The 16,047-nt window shown below is 39.7% G+C and overlaps 1 protein-coding gene across 3 annotated transcripts in view; it reads left to right on the plus strand.

The window, feature by feature from the left end:
* The window catches only part of LOC105221910 (facilitated trehalose transporter Tret1), a 166,625-nt gene extending 158,899 nt beyond the window's left edge, over positions 1-7,726 (plus strand). For 2 of the 3 annotated variants that reach the window (XM_049455193.1, XM_049455192.1), the window contains exon 2: positions 5,707-7,726. In XM_049455193.1, coding sequence (XP_049311150.1) covers positions 6,157-7,491 — 1,335 coding nt within the window. In that variant the 5' untranslated portion in view covers positions 5,707-6,156 and the 3' untranslated portion in view covers positions 7,492-7,726. The remainder of the gene's footprint in view (positions 1-5,706) is intronic. The other variant, XM_049455191.1, reaches the window with a different exon arrangement.
* The last annotated feature ends 8,321 nt before the right edge of the window (positions 7,727-16,047 follow it).

A 16,047-nucleotide genomic window follows, 5' to 3' on the forward strand; every position in this document is an offset into this window, starting at 1 on the left:
GACAGACATCCGGATTTCAGCTCTACTCGTCACCCTGATCACTTTGGTATATGTAACCATATATCTGACGATATATACCGTTATTAGCAACTTTATTGCGAGAGTATAAAAATGATGCCCTCTGAATTACATGAAAATATCTGAGAGATTTACCGATATTTTCAGTGAAAAATTAGGTTAGGCACTGAGTTCTTCGTCGACAGACGGACGGACGGGCAGACAGACATCCGGATTTCAGCTCTACTCGTCACCCTGATCACTTTGGTATATGTATATCTGACTATTTAAGTTTTAGGACTTACAAACAACCGTTATGTGAACAAAACTGTTGTATAATACTCTCCTTAGCAACTTTGTTGCGAGAGTATAAAAATGTGTCAAACACATAAAGTGCCAATGATGCTAGCATTACAAGTAAATTGCAGTAGCACTGTTGGGGTCTTCCGACGGAAAGCTGGTTGTCGGAACCGAACTGCGTTGGCAAAGTCATGCATTTAATATACATACATACATATCTGGAGGAAAAATATAACTATTCAGCATTCTGATCCTTTTGCAAAAATAATACATGCAATAAAACATATGTATGTAGTTATACGCTCTAACCTTTTTCTTTTATTACAATGGAAAATTTATTTCAGAATATTCTGAAGAGGGTATTTGTTTCCAGCATTTGGGTTTTTATTTATAATTAAAACAATTTCTGATAAAAATTCTTTTTCTTAAGAAGTATTTAGGTGCATTGAAGTGCAGAAGCAGCGACTTACAGCCACTGACTAATTTGGATTGGAAGGTTTGTTATTTCTCCGGTATCATATTTTGTTGTAGGAGAAACCATCAGCTGTTTTGAAGACTTTTTTGGCGCCACAAAAGATTACTTATTGTGCGTCAGCCTAAAAGTATACTAACGACTTACATATATCAATTATTCTTAATAAGGCAACTGGGTTATCGGGCCGCAAGCATTGTTTATTTTGTATTTTTTTAATTGTTTATGTGCAATGTATAGACAATATAATTATCAGCAAATTTTATAACTAATGTCAATTATTAAGACACCATCTCCGGAGGTGGTAAATTAAATAAAACAGAAAAAAAGATTTTACTGTGGAAGAATTAATCGAAAAAATTCTATGTATCGAGATTTCGAAACAGATTTATCTTGGTCGATAAAAAGCATCCTCGTCTGAGCGTATTTTAATATGGTACGTTGGCGCCGCGATTTGAAGGTACCGTTGGAAAGAGGAAGTCCTCCTGATTATGGATACCGCAAACGCTTAGTTTACGAGATATTCGACCTTAAAGTTCAAAAATTCCCAAAATTCGAACATTTAAAGAAGCTATTTCACCACATTAAACACACTTTACTCACATTTTTCACTTCAAATTAATTAAATTAAACTTTAAGCTTTTAAATAAATCCACATTTTACACTTTTATCGTTTTTTTTATCTAAGAAATCTTTATTTTTACATTTGCGTGCTAAAAATTACGACGAAATGGAGCGCTGCCATGTCTTGTAAAGCAATTCGCTGAAATTCCTCTTTTTCGCGAAAATTCCTCTATCCATGCATTTGGGCATTTTCTTTTTTAAAATTAATAAACAAATAAGTAATATTATGTAATAAAATTATATATATATGTACATATGTACAAATATTGGCACTTAAAATACAAAACAACGTATTTTCAAAAATAAATGGAAATCGCTGACAGATATAATAACCAATATTTAACGATTTTATAACGAAAACTCAAAATATGTTTCAATATGAGTGCACGATAACGAGAGAATATAACCACGTTATAACCAAAACTCAATATTTTATTATTTGGCAGATGTCGCTTGCAGTCTGTCGCGCTCTACTTATGTGCTCCGGGCGTCTCTTGTAAACTATTTTGCATTTTAGGTGACGATATGTATAAGTAATATTATATTATAATATAACGTAAAAAAGTGTAAAGAACAGATATAAACAGTTTTTCCATGCAGATGGATTTTTTCTTAATTGAATTTGAAAGAGGAGTACTACGCGAAAGGACTTCAGTCACACCGGGTATTCGCTCGACCAGTTTTATTTTTTAGAGCGAGACCAAATGTCGCAGTTCTAGGTGACAGCATAATATATGATATTACATTATAATATGCCTATTTTGCTAATAATATACATATGTACATACATATAATACTATTAATAATTAACTATAATAATATTATTTAATAGTCTTGAAAATGGGAACGCCAATATTTTTAATTTTCAAACAATTTAGTTGACTTTCCACGAATTGTGTAAACTCGCACCATGTCAACGATTTTCCAGGAATTTATGAATTCGAAGAAATATTGCCGCTTTAATAAAACGGCTGTATTTTTCTTTCATTCAATTTTGTATGCTCAGTGCGTAAACATCGTCCCCTTGAATTCCAATTTCTGCTCCCCGATTTTTTTTTTATATTCATCTCCTTGAATTATAATTTCTGCTCCGTGATTTGCTTTTATATTCATTTTGAATAATATATATGTACGTATATATGTATATATATTAAATTCATTTATATGAACGTTAAAATGACCTGCTGCCCCCCATCCCGAAATCCACAAAAAATTAGAAAATTGAAGATTATGGTTAATTTACACACATGCAATCTTCTTCTTCTTTACTGGCGTAGACACCGCTTACGCTTTTGCCGCGCTTAAAAAATACCCTGGTTGAACCTGTTTATCAACAGGTGCGGTTATCCAAATCTTGGATTTTTAAAATTCATTTTAAAATAATTAGTGTGTACGTGAAATATATTTATTGGTAATCTTTAAGATTGAATTCAGGATCGTCAATTTCAAGTACCTCATCTTGATATTAATCAGACGGTGCATCATCAATGAGATCCTGAATAGTCATTGGGCGGAAATTTGTTGGTGGAGGAATAATGTCACCCAATTCTTCTGACTCTACAGTAGGGGCTTCTAATTTTGTTAATTCCATCCTTGTCTGTAGAATTCCATCCACATAGCCCGGGTACGATTTTTTAATATCCATTATCTCCATTATCTGAGATCCTAGGGAGCCATGTATTGATGGAGAAGTTTTAAATTCCGATGACTTTTAATTCCGTTTTTCAACCGACGATTTTTGCATTCCAAATCGTTGATTGTGTTTTCGGGATTCCCTTGCTCAACATACTCACCAATACTGTGATTGGTGGTTAAGCAAGTGGTGTTCTCACCAAAAATTCGTTGTATTCCATGATACTGCTTTCCACCATCAGTGCAGATGCGGGTAGTATCTGGTTGAACGAATTTTTTAATATAAGGCCACAAATCTGCCTGGCCTTTTCCATTCACTCGCAAAAAGCGGCATATTTTATCTTCCTTACATAGTATTCCCAATACAGTTATTGTCATTTGTTCGGTTAAACGGTTGTTTCGTTGGAAATGTCCCATTAATCTGCATCGTCTTCCGTTTTCCACCGAGACAAAACTCTGCTTTGGAGCATATAACTTCGGCTTCTCCCCTAAGGTAACTGTAGTAATCTACTATAGTTCCACAACTTAGAGAATACTATTTGTTTTGTTTTCGCCAGTTATTAAGGTGACCATGGACAGTCATCACGTTAACTTTCGTGATAAAGCAACAAATTATCGCCAAGATTTCCTTAGGCGCTAATCTGCAACAATTACCATCAAAAAATGTACCCTGCGCAGGGTTTATATAAAGGCGACAATCTTTCGCATCTTTCTTTTTTGATGGTTTCGTATTGCACTTCCAAACCCATCCTAACTTGGATTGGTTGTGCTCTTCGACCCGCATTGGATTCCTTGGGCTTTTGGGTATTCTGTCAAAAACTGTTGATTATGACATTTTGTGAGAACATTTTTTTTTTTTTTTTTAATTTTTACTGGAGGTTTAAACACTTGTTCCACTTGTTCATGGCATGTATTGGCTCCCAGGATTTACTTTCATGATTATATTTCTACAGATGATTCAGTGAGGCAGTTGAAGAATTATTTAAGGACAACAAATTTGTCGTTTTGGTATACCAGAACCGCCAATGTTTTCCAAACAACTGTTGCTATTTTGATGACTATTTGCTAGATTTGAGGATTCCCGTTATCAAAAACACAAGATTTTCTAAAATGAAAAATATGGGATCATTTCATAAATGCATATAACCCTCTTTTTGAACTTGGGCAAATGTATGTACATACATACGAGTACATATGTATTTATACTGAATGCATATCCCAGCTAATACCTTAATTTGCTAGTCAAATAAAATACGCCTAAAGTTAAAAACTTGTTACTGTCTATGGTTTTTTATTACATAGGGAGAGGGAAGCACATCGTCTTAAATTTTTTGAGATCCAATAGCAAATCATTTCCAGCAAACAAAGCAACCAAATTGTTCAAGGGTGGTTGCAACAGACACGTTTCATCAGTGGATATATGAGTTAAAAAGCTTTGAAATTTTTGAGTATTCTATTACAGAAAAGATATCGTTATTAAATAACAAAAAGACGTGTGGCACTCGGGACTGCCGCGGTAAAGCTATTGCATAGCATTTTGTATCAACTTAAGCAATTATAATTTTATTTACTATTTATTTTATTCATGCAGTATTTCTTTTTCTTTGATATTAATTCAAGTTACATTTTTTGAGCGTGGGGACCGATAAGAAAACAAATTTGTCTATTATTAAATAAATAAAAAGTTAATATTGTTTAAAATATTTTTATTATTTTACAATACATGTGGGTTTTATTATCTTACAGTAGCTGTTGGTTATTCAGGAATATTTATCATTGAAACTATAGGTTTGGAAACATAAGTTTGCGACTTAATATCCTCTAAATACCTAGAAAAGTTGGCAAAAACACGCACAAATATCTCCAACAACTGAGCGCCTAACATTAACATCGTTAACGTCTGCAATATTTATTTCAATATTCGGAGTCATAATATTAGTAATATCATTTTCATTTTGGTAAATAGCTACCCCACCTTATTTCAATATTCGGAGTCATAATATTAGTAATATCATTTTCATTTTGGTAAATAGCTACCCCACCTTTTGCAACAGTAAGAAATAATATACATATGTACATATGCATGTGTCATAGAGCGTGAGGTTTTTTCGTTACGGAATTTCTGGGTTCAGTCCCCGCGCTCAAGGCCCGCGAAAGAAGCTATGCAATAGCTTAAAAATAAAAATCTTCAAGCAATAAGCTTTCCATCGACACCTCATTCTAAATCGGTTCATTTTACAGAAAATATTTTGCTCATGAGTCATCCTGCATCCAGACACTACCGCCTTTGTGGTATGCCACATTTTGCGGGGCAACAATTTTTTATTTAGTGATAAACAGCGCCACCTGGGTACAGCATATCACGGAAAATATTTTTCCTAATGAGTCATCCAGTATTCACACACTTCCTTTACGGTAGCGTCTTTGTGGTATGCAGCATTTTTCGACACCGTAATTTGTTTTTCAAGCCACACAGCGCCACCTGTGTGCGACATTTTTAGCGTTAGGTATATTTCCGTTACGGAATTTCTGGATTCGGTCCCCGCGCTCAGAAGCCCGCTATAAAATCTATGCAATAGCTTAATAACAGAAGTTGATTCTGAAAGAATATTGTTACAAAAGTAGTATTAAGTTGTATTGGTATTGCTATATGCATCCATTATTATGAACAATAGCTGTAGGTATATGGAATAGCATTTGTCTTGTTGTAGACATCTGGCGCCACGGCTGTCTGCTTGTCGAAGCAATAGCTACATCTGGCGCCGTATAGCAGTATGTTCTGGTGGTTTCTAGACGCAATATTCTAGACACATCGGCATCTAGCGACATCTTTCGCCGTATAGCAGTATGTTCTGGTGGTTTCTAGACGCAATATTCTAGAAGGACACATCGGCATCTAGCGAGAAGTGCGTGGCTATATAAGCCGTGGCAGCGCCAACGTAATCAATCAGTGCTAAGAGTAAACTGCTATAGTGTAGACGAGTTGTGAAATAAAGAGTTGTTGAATTAAATTAAACAGTGTTGATTTTATTTGTCAATCCAGAGATACGAACCTAACAAAGTAAACTAGCAAGAGTAAATTCGTAACAATTGGTGTCAGAAGTGGGATTGTCAAATAATCCAAATTCAAGATGGTTAAATTCGGAGAATTGAGAATTCAGCAATTAAAAAAGGAACTGGAGGAGCGTAATTTGCCGATAAGCGGGCAAAAGGCGGATCTGCAGGCACGATTACGTGAAGCAATGGAAGCGGATGGAATTAATGTGGACGAGTTCGAATTTGTTGGGCCAGAAACTTCTACAAAGGTAGAAGAGAAAGTAGAAGAACAACGAACATCATCAAGTGTAGACATGAACACGTTGTTAGTGGCTATTAAGCAAATGGCAGAAAATGTAGTGCAAACAGAAAATCGTCTGGCACAGCAAATGGCAGAAAATGCAGTGCAAACAGAAAATCGTCTGGCCGAAAATGCAGTACAGGCAGAAAATCGTCTGGCACAGCAAATAACGCAAATAGCTGAAAATACATCACAGTTAGAAAAGCGTTTGGTTCAACAGATTACGGAAAATACTACACAACTACAAAAACAAGTGCAAGAGAAGTTTTCAAAATTTGAAGACGAATTAAGCACAATAAAAAATGACAAAGAAAATCTAAGATCAGAATTTCTCCAACTGAGTAATCGTATGCGAGAACTACAACTGCATGGCCCTGCACCATCAACAAATAACCCAAGATTGAAGGCACCCACATTCGATGGAAGTATTCCATTTCAAATTTTCAAACTTCAGTTTGAAAAGACAGCAATGGCCAATAACTGGAATGCAGCGGACAAAGTAGCGTCCTTGTTTGTATCATTGAAAGGACCTGCGGCAGAAATCCTTCAGACTATTCCAGACTGTGAACGGGACAACTATGAGGCATTGATGAGTGCGATAGAAAGACGATATGGTAGTGAGCACCGGAAACAAATATACCAGATCGAACTGCAAAATAGGGGTCAGAAGATGAACGAGTCATTGCAAGAGTTCGCAACTGAAATCGAACGACTGGCTCATTTGGCAAATGCAGATGCACCTGTGGAATACATTGAGAGGGTAAAAATTCAATGTTTCATAAATGGAATTCGTGATGTGGACACCAAACGCGCCACATATGCATTGCCAAAAAGAACGTTTGCTGAAACGGTTTCGCACGCCCTCACACAGGAAACAGCTTCCCTACTAAGTAAACCAGCACACAAAGTACAAAGGGTTGAAATGGAACAACCGGCGCTGATGGAAGAAATATTGAAGACTCTGAAGACAATTGCTGCACCGCGAGTAAATACAACAGGAAGATGTTTCAACTGTGGAAAAGCGGGTCACTTTGCCCGAAATTGCAATATAAAAGTAAACCCATCAAAACGGAAACAACCAACAGATAACGAGGACGGAGCATCCACATCTCACAAGTCGTTAAACTAAAACGGAACAGTTCAAAGGGGCGTGAGCTGGTTCCCACAACTATTTGCCCCGCCATCTCGATATCACAAATAGGTCGCCATGACAACAATCTTACTATCAACGGCATCGTAAATGGACGACTGTCAACGCTTACTTTGGATACTGGTGCCACACATTCAGTTATCCGACCGGATGTGGTAAGAGGAACGGTTGAACCATTAGTCGGTTGCAAGCTTCGAACGGCCACCGGAGAGGAAGCAGCTGTCGCGGGAAAAGTGTTTTGCGAAGTGATGATTGGTACCCTGGAAGTTAATCACACCTTCATCGTAGCAGAAATCACGGATGAAATTATAATGGGAGTAGATTTCATGATTGATCACGGGGTTACTTTGGATTTAAACAAGCAAATGCTGTTTTGCCAGAACATGGAGATGCCTATAAACACCGGATATGTGACCAACGTTGAAAGTAAGAGGGTGATTGTTGATGATAATCAGAGTATTCCACCAAAATCTGAGGCGATTGTATGGGCTAAAGTGAATGGAGGAGGTGGGACTGAAGAATTGTGGATTGTGGAACCAACAAAAATAGATACACCCATATTGGTAGGAAGAACGCTTGTGAAAATTAGAGAAGACGCCACCATTCCGGTCAGAGTAGTGAATGAATTCAACACGTCTATAAGGCTGAAGAAAGGAGCAGTAATTGGACAGTGCCAGAATATAAGTGCAATAGCACGATGCGAACGGTCAGAACAGAAACCTACTATTGAGCCACAGCAGATAAGTCCTACACTCCTAAATAATTTGCTGAACGAACTGCATGGAAAGGAAAAATTAAAAGCAGAAAAACTATTAGAAAAATACGCATCCATATTTGCAAACGAAGGAAACACAGGAAGAACCGGCATTGTCAAACATCGCATAAATACTGGAGACGCTAAACCAATCCGACAAGCTCCGCGTAGGGTTCCACTAGCAAAACGTGAAGATGCTAACAAAATTATTGAAGACATGCACAAAAACGGTGTAATCGAACCTTCAATAAGTCCATGGAGCTCACCTATCGTCTTAGTTAAAAAGAAAGATGGTAGCACCCGTTTCTGCGTAGATTATAGGAAGTTGAATGATGTCACAAAGAAAGACAGTTATCCTCTACCGAGAATCGACGATACATTAGACACCTTGTCTGGAGCGAAATGGTTTTCTACATTAGATCTACAAAGTGGATATTGGCAAGTCGAGATTGATGAACGTGACCGCGAAAAGACCGCTTTCAGTATGGGCGACGGGTTATGGGAATTCTCTGTGATGCCATTTGGGTTATGTAATGCGCCTGCAACGTTCGAGCGACTGATGGAACATGTGTTAAAAGGACTCAACTGGAAGACATGTTTGGTGTATCTTGATGACATTATCATCATGGGAAAAAGTTTTGATGATCATCTGAAAAATCTAGAGGAAGTCTTTCAGCGAATAGCATCAGCCGGATTACGCTTGAATCCCAAAAAGTGCTCATTATGGAAGAAGCAGGTCACATATCTCGGACATAAAGTGTCAACTGAGGGGATTCACACCGAGGAAGGAAAAATAAATGCAGTTAAAGATTGGCCTCGACCCACCAACATACATGAACTCCGCAGCTTCCTCGGTTTATGCACGTATTACCGCCGTTTTGTACCTGGATTTGCGAACGTGGCTAGAAGTTTACATGATTTAACAAAGAAGAATCGCCCGTTTGTATGGCAGTTGGAACAAGAAAAAGCGTTTGAGCAGCTTAAAGAACTACTTTGTACGGCGCCGATGTTGGCTTATCCAATACCTGGAAAGAAATTCATCCTGGATACAGATGCGAGCGCTTATGGAATTGGAGGTGTCCTGTCTCAGCTCATCGACGGACAAGAAAGAGTAATTGGGTATTACAGCAGAGTGCTCGGGAAACCAGAGAAAAACTACTGTGTGACGCGAAAAGAACTACTAGCTGTGGTGGAATGTGTAAAACATTTCCACAAGTATTTGTATGGACAACGATTCTTGCTGAGGACTGATCATGCAGCATTAAAATGGTTATTACAGTTTAAGAATCCGGAAGGCCAAATTGCACGATGGATCGAAAGATTACAAAATTACGACTTCGAAACAGAACACCGAAAGGGGATTCACCACAAAAATGCGGATGCATTATCACGTCGCCCTTGTCCACTGGAATGTAAACATTGCTCCAAATCAGAGGGAAAAGAAGGTATAATCGACGTGCGATTACTGAATATAGAACCTGAAGATGATTGGACTCCTCACCGCATCAGAATCAATCAGCTGGAGGACCCTGATCTTGCAAAGCTGATAATGGCCAAAGAAGATGGGGTACGACCACCAAAGGAACAAATAAGTAGCGAGAGTCCAACTGCAAAAGCATATTGGGCCCAATGGAACAGCATACACCTCGTTAATGGATACCTTCATCGTACCTGGGAAAGCGAAGATGGCAAACATTCTCGTCTGCTGATCATAGTACCGAAGTCCATGATCCCGAAAGTATTGAAAGAATATCACAATGGACCTAGTGGAGGGCACCTTGGAATTACAAAAACTATAGAGAAGATTAAACAACGGTTCTACTGGATCGGTTGTCGAGATTCCATAGCAGAATGGATAAGTAATTGCGTAGAGTGCATGGCAGCTAAAGGTCCTAAAGCCAAAAGTCGCGGTAGGCTACAACAGTACAACGTGGGATCACCATTTGAACGAGTCGCAATGGATATTGCAGGTCCGTTCCCAACCAGTACGGCCGGAAACAAATATCTACTGGTTGTCATGGACTATTTCAGTAAATGGCCAGAAGTATATGCCTTACCAAACCAGGAAGCGAAGACAGTAGCCGAAGCGTTTGTAGAAAATTGGATAACAAGATTCGGAGTGCCCGTCGAATTACACTCAGATCAAGGCAGGAATTTCGAATCTTCCATTTTTCAAGAAGTCTGTACATTATTGGGCATCCACAAGACACGGACAACAGCGTTACACCCACAATCAGATGGGATGGTAGAGAGATTCAACCGAACGCTCGAAGAACATCTGCGGAAAATCGTTGATAAAGACCAACGGAATTGGGACAAGTGCATCCAGATGTTCCTGCTGGCGTATCGTTCAGCGAAGCACGAGACAACTGGTTACACGCCAGCAAAGATTATTTTCGGATCTGATCTGCGACTCCCTGCTGATCTTAAGTTTGGTACGAATCCTACAGCTGTAAGAAATGATGGAGATTATTGTTCTGCCTTAAAGGAAGAAATGAATGAATTGCATCTAATGGTAAGACAGCATACGCATCTGATGAGCAATAAGATGAAGGACCGGTTCGATCAAGCGGCAAATTCAAAAGGTTTTGAAGAAGGTGATCTGGTCCTGTTGTACAATCCACTTCGAAAGAAAGGCTTGTCCCCGAAATTGCAGACAGCCTGGGAAGGACCCTATATGGTGATAAAACGACTTAATGACGTGGTATACCGCATACAAAGGAATGGAAAAGCACGATGTAAAATGAAAGTAGTACATTTGGAGAGGCTCGCCCCATTTGGTTCAAGAGGATTTGTGCCTAATCGGGACGATTAGGCTTTAGTGGAGGGCAGTGTTACAAAAGTAGTATTAAGTTGTATTGGTATTGCTATATGCATCCATTATTATGAACAATAGCTGTAGGTATATGGAATAGCATTTGTCTTGTTGTAGACATCTGGCGCCACGGCTGTCTGCTTGTCGAAGCAATAGCTACATCTGGCGCCGTATAGCAGTATGTTCTGGTGGTTTCTAGACGCAATATTCTAGACACATCGGCATCTAGCGACATCTTTCGCCGTATAGCAGTATGTTCTGGTGGTTTCTAGACGCAATATTCTAGAAGGACACATCGGCATCTAGCGAGAAGTGCGTGGCTATATAAGCCGTGGCAGCGCCAACGTAATCAATCAGTGCTAAGAGTAAACTGCTATAGTGTAGACGAGTTGTGAAATAAAGAGTTGTTGAATTAAATTAAACAGTGTTGATTTTATTTGTCAATCCAGAGATACGAACCTAACAAAGTAAACTAGCAAGAGTAAATTCGTAACAATATCATTAAATATCACTCGTTGTGTTTGAAGGGTGTGACAACATTAAAGCAATATTTATGATTGTATATAAATTTGCCCCAATTCAATTATTCTTCACAGCAGTATTCCGACCATGTTTGGCATCGAATTGTGGCTGCCAAGCTTTCATTATGGTGCCAGAATGTATTATCGAAAGTTATTTTGAAAGGTTTCAAGAGAAACGTCTATTTTAAACTATGATATATTTCTATCGTAATTGAAGCTAAACTTACGGATTTTTTTTTATATATTTTTAAACGGAATCGTAAATTCTAAATTTTTCGGTGAGGATCTCGCCAGATTTCTTTGAAACGACATAATAATAAAAAAATAAATAATAAAAAAATATTAAATAATAAAACAGAATCGAATATATAATATAATTGTAAGTGGTATAATAATGAAATATGAATAGTAGTAACACTTGTTAATCGAAGTTCAAAACCGCACAGTGCGCAAAATCAATGTAGCGAACAGTTTCAGATGCACTGGGACAACTAAAAATCTACACGCAACACAGCTCAATCGTGCGTCAAACGGTAACATTTTTTCCTATGTTGAGTTGGGGTGAAAAACTTTAGTATGGTGTAAACAAATTTTACATTTCCATGTGCTAAGGGAAAGTCAAATTTTGTCAGTTGTTGTTTAAAACAAACGCAATTGCGTCGCTTAAATGTTACAGTCGTTATTTAAATTATTGGATATACAAGGTCTTTCGCAAAAGAAACAGGACTGTTAAAAAAAACAACAAAAAATTAATCAGCCCTATCACGCAATCCATCGTAGCGAAGCTACGAATACGAATGTCCGCTACGAATACGCATAATTTGCTATCATTGAATTCATGTGAATTCGAAACTTTTGTTGCCAGACTTAATTTTGAATTTTGACATTTCGAAATCAGCTGTGTAGAAGAAAAAATTAAAATTTTTATTAAAAAAAGTGAAATCGTTTATATTCAAATTGATTTTACGAACAAAATATGTATTCGCTAACGTTTTTATTTATGTTGCTTGAGGAAGAACGTGAGAGAAGTCGGCGTGATCTAAAAATTCACCGAAAATCACTGAGGGACAAGAGCAACCCTTTCGATGTGGACGAAACAATGTACAGTTCAAAAATCCACAAAAATTCATTGTTAAATTTTATTAAAATTATTTTTCTAAAACAGGTTTATTAAAAACTATCGCTTAAATAAGGCGGCCTTTACGTATGTCCTCGATTTTCTAGAGAGGAATGCAAGTTCTTCAAGATCGTCATCTATATCTCTACTTCATCGATTGTCTTCGGTTTTACGGTTTTTAGCTGAAGGAGGCTATCAGCATGGAGTGGGTAAAGGTAAAGACTTCGATATTCCAATGGCTCAGTCAACATTTTGTTGCATCTTAAAAGAAGTATTGGGATTGCTTCAGTCCCATTTGTGCCCTCAGTGGATAAACCTCGAGTTAAGTAACGTTGAAAAAAGTGAAGCGAAAAAGTTTTTTTTCAGAAATACGGATTTCCAGGCGCGATTTTGTGTATAGACGGGACACATATTAAAATCGTTGCTCAACTAAAGATAAGTTTCTCTATTATAACCCCAAAGGATACTTTAGTATCAATGGCATGATTGTAAGTTTGGTGACAAATTCGCATTTCAAACATCGTCGCAGTGTTTAAGGTCATTTTTCGGAATGCTCTTTAGAATATCGTTCATCGCCTTTTGGATAGCTGAAATGTCCTGAAACCGGTGTCCTTTCATGGGCAAATGAAGTTTTCCAAATAGGTAAAAATCACAGGGTGCCGGATCAGGTGAGTAGGGTGAGTGATTAATGGTTAATATGGAGTTTTTGTCAAAAAATCAGTGACAAGCGTCGACCGATGACACGGCGCATTATCGTGCAACAGGTGCCAGGACCCTGCCTCACGGTATTGTGGTCGAGCACGACGAATGCGTGACAAAAGACGCTTCATAACCCCAAGGTAAAACACAGCATTAATCGTTTGGCCAGGTGGGACGAACTCTCGGTGTACAATACCCTCGGAATCGTAAAAACAAATCAGCATTGTCTTTATATGCATTTACATATATGCATTTTGCGACCGATTACCAAAAGCTGCTGTCACTTTTTGATCGATAACATCGATAACATAAGAGACCACCCTCGGAAGAAGGCCATGAGCGGTGTCTGCCTCAAATGGTATCTGCGGTACCTCCGGGATGGGATGACCCCCGAAGCGGATACCGGGACATCCCTAGCAAGGCAGCGTCGGAGAGTGCGCAAGGCAGCCGGTCTATAGACCGTGGTTAGGTTAGTGCATCACTGACCGAAATGCGTGGTGATCCGGCCTACCCGGCGGTGTCGTTGGAGTCGGAGCTGCTCACGGTGCTCCAGAACCTCCTCCTGGAAGAGGTAGCCGGCGGAGCCGAATACGCGGCGTCCTTCCTCGGGGTGGAATTTAGAGGTGGCATGCTACAGGTGGACTGCAATGACCAGGCGTCCGCCGACTGGCTGCGGGAATTTACCCCACAGTTAGGTGGCTGGACCGGTCCAGTCCTCTGTGCAAAAAGGGCGGAGGACCTGCCGGTCATGCACAGGATGACGGTGTTCCTCCCCCGCAGCGATGACAAGCCTTACCAGTTTGCCCTGAATCTAATTAAAAATCAAAACCGGGGCCTTAGCATCGCGGCCTGGCGCGTCGCAGCCAGCTAGAAGAGAAAGGAGAGTTACGAGGATGGAGACTGTACCAGTACATAGATGACGAATCGTACAGGTACGTACGGGCAGCGAGCTTCCGCCTGTTCTACAGGTTCAGCATGGTGGTCATGAGGCCGCACAAACCCGTGACCAAAGGAAGCAAGGAGGACGGGAAGACTGCCACCCAGCCGAGTGGTAGCGCGTCAATACAGACAACAACGATGGCAAGCAAGGTGGTGGAGAGGATGCAGGTGGACGCCGTGGCAAAACAACCGGGCGTGAGCAGGGTTGAGCAGACCACGAGGGTCGCTACCGCTGACGTCCTGGATGCCCAGGAAACCGAGCTACCCTCCACCCAGGAACTCCTCGAGGGACTAGAGGACCACGACCATGTGGACAGCAGCGCGAACGACGGAGGGGATGTGGACATGCCCCCCCTCGAGCCACTACCTTAATGGCCGTCGACGTGGAAGTTGCCCAAGTGGACCTGCATCACGCGGCGGGGGCCTCAGCAGTGATTACGAGCAGGTTCACAGCGGATAAGTTGGGCGTTCTGTTGATCCAAGAACCTTGGGTCTACAAAGGAGAGGTCAAAGGCCTCAAGACGGAACAAAACAAGGTAATCTGGGACCTCTCTAGCGAGAGACCTAGATCGTGCATAGTGGTCAGGAAAAATGTCGATTTCTTCTGCATTTCAGAGTTCCTGACGCAGGATCTGGTGGCGGTACAGGCCAGGGACTGGGAAGGCAAAAGCTTCGTCCTGGCATCAGCCTACTTCCCTGAGGGAGTGATTAGGCTCGTGGAGTACTGCAAGAGGCACAGGCTGCCCCTCATCATCGGATGTGATGCGAATGCTCACCATCTGGAATGGGGGAGCACGGACTGCAACGCAAGGGGTGAGTCTCTACCAAGAATGATAGAGAAAGAGATTACGCAATGCGCATATTTGCTTTCTGTCAGCTGTTGTTCAAGATTGACTTGTCGTTTTACGCCCGCGCTTTTCAATTGTGTTTTCAATTCTGGTTTTGAATTTGATTGTGACGTTGTGAATTTTTTAAAATGCGTTGCACTGTGTTCGGTTGTGCCAATAACAATAGTAAAAATAGTGCTAGGAAGTGGAGATTTTTCTATTTCCCTAAGGATAAAACTTTATTAAAAAAATGGGTTCATTTCTGTCGTCGAACGGACGAAATCGACATTAAAAATGCGTGCATATGTGAAGTGCACTTCGCGCCAGAAGACTTCGAAAGGAATTTGCAGTTTAAAATGGGTAATAATAGCATTTTGATTAAAATTTTTTTACTTTTATAAACCAAACACTTGTAGGTTTATGTTCGCGGAATCCAACCAAGTTGCTACCTAGCGCTTTTCCCACATTAACCACAGCTCCTGCAGAGTCTAATGAACGGCAGAAAAGGATGGAGTCTCGTTCCAGAAAAGAGTTGTTGAATACACTCTTGAAAGATGCTGCCGCTGCTGACATAGTTCAAGCCGACGAGGTTGGAGAGGCACCTCAAAACGCAGAGGTCGTCATCGATGAGAAAGACGAAAAAATACTGCATTTGGAAGCAGAAATGTAAGTCCTAATTGATATCGATGAGGTATGATTTACTTATATACAGCGTGGGCCCGAATAACTGTCGCACTTTTTCGAAGAAACGTTATGTTCGCGTAAGTGTACAGAATATTGTTACCGTTACATTTTTGTGTTCCTTATTTTATTGTGAAATTAATTGAGTACTCTTTTGCGGAAAGACATTGATGTAATCCGGA

Source organism: Bactrocera dorsalis, chromosome 4, assembly GCF_023373825.1.
Source record: "Bactrocera dorsalis isolate Fly_Bdor chromosome 4, ASM2337382v1, whole genome shotgun sequence".
In the NCBI taxonomy this organism is placed as follows: domain Eukaryota; kingdom Metazoa; phylum Arthropoda; class Insecta; order Diptera; family Tephritidae; genus Bactrocera; species Bactrocera dorsalis.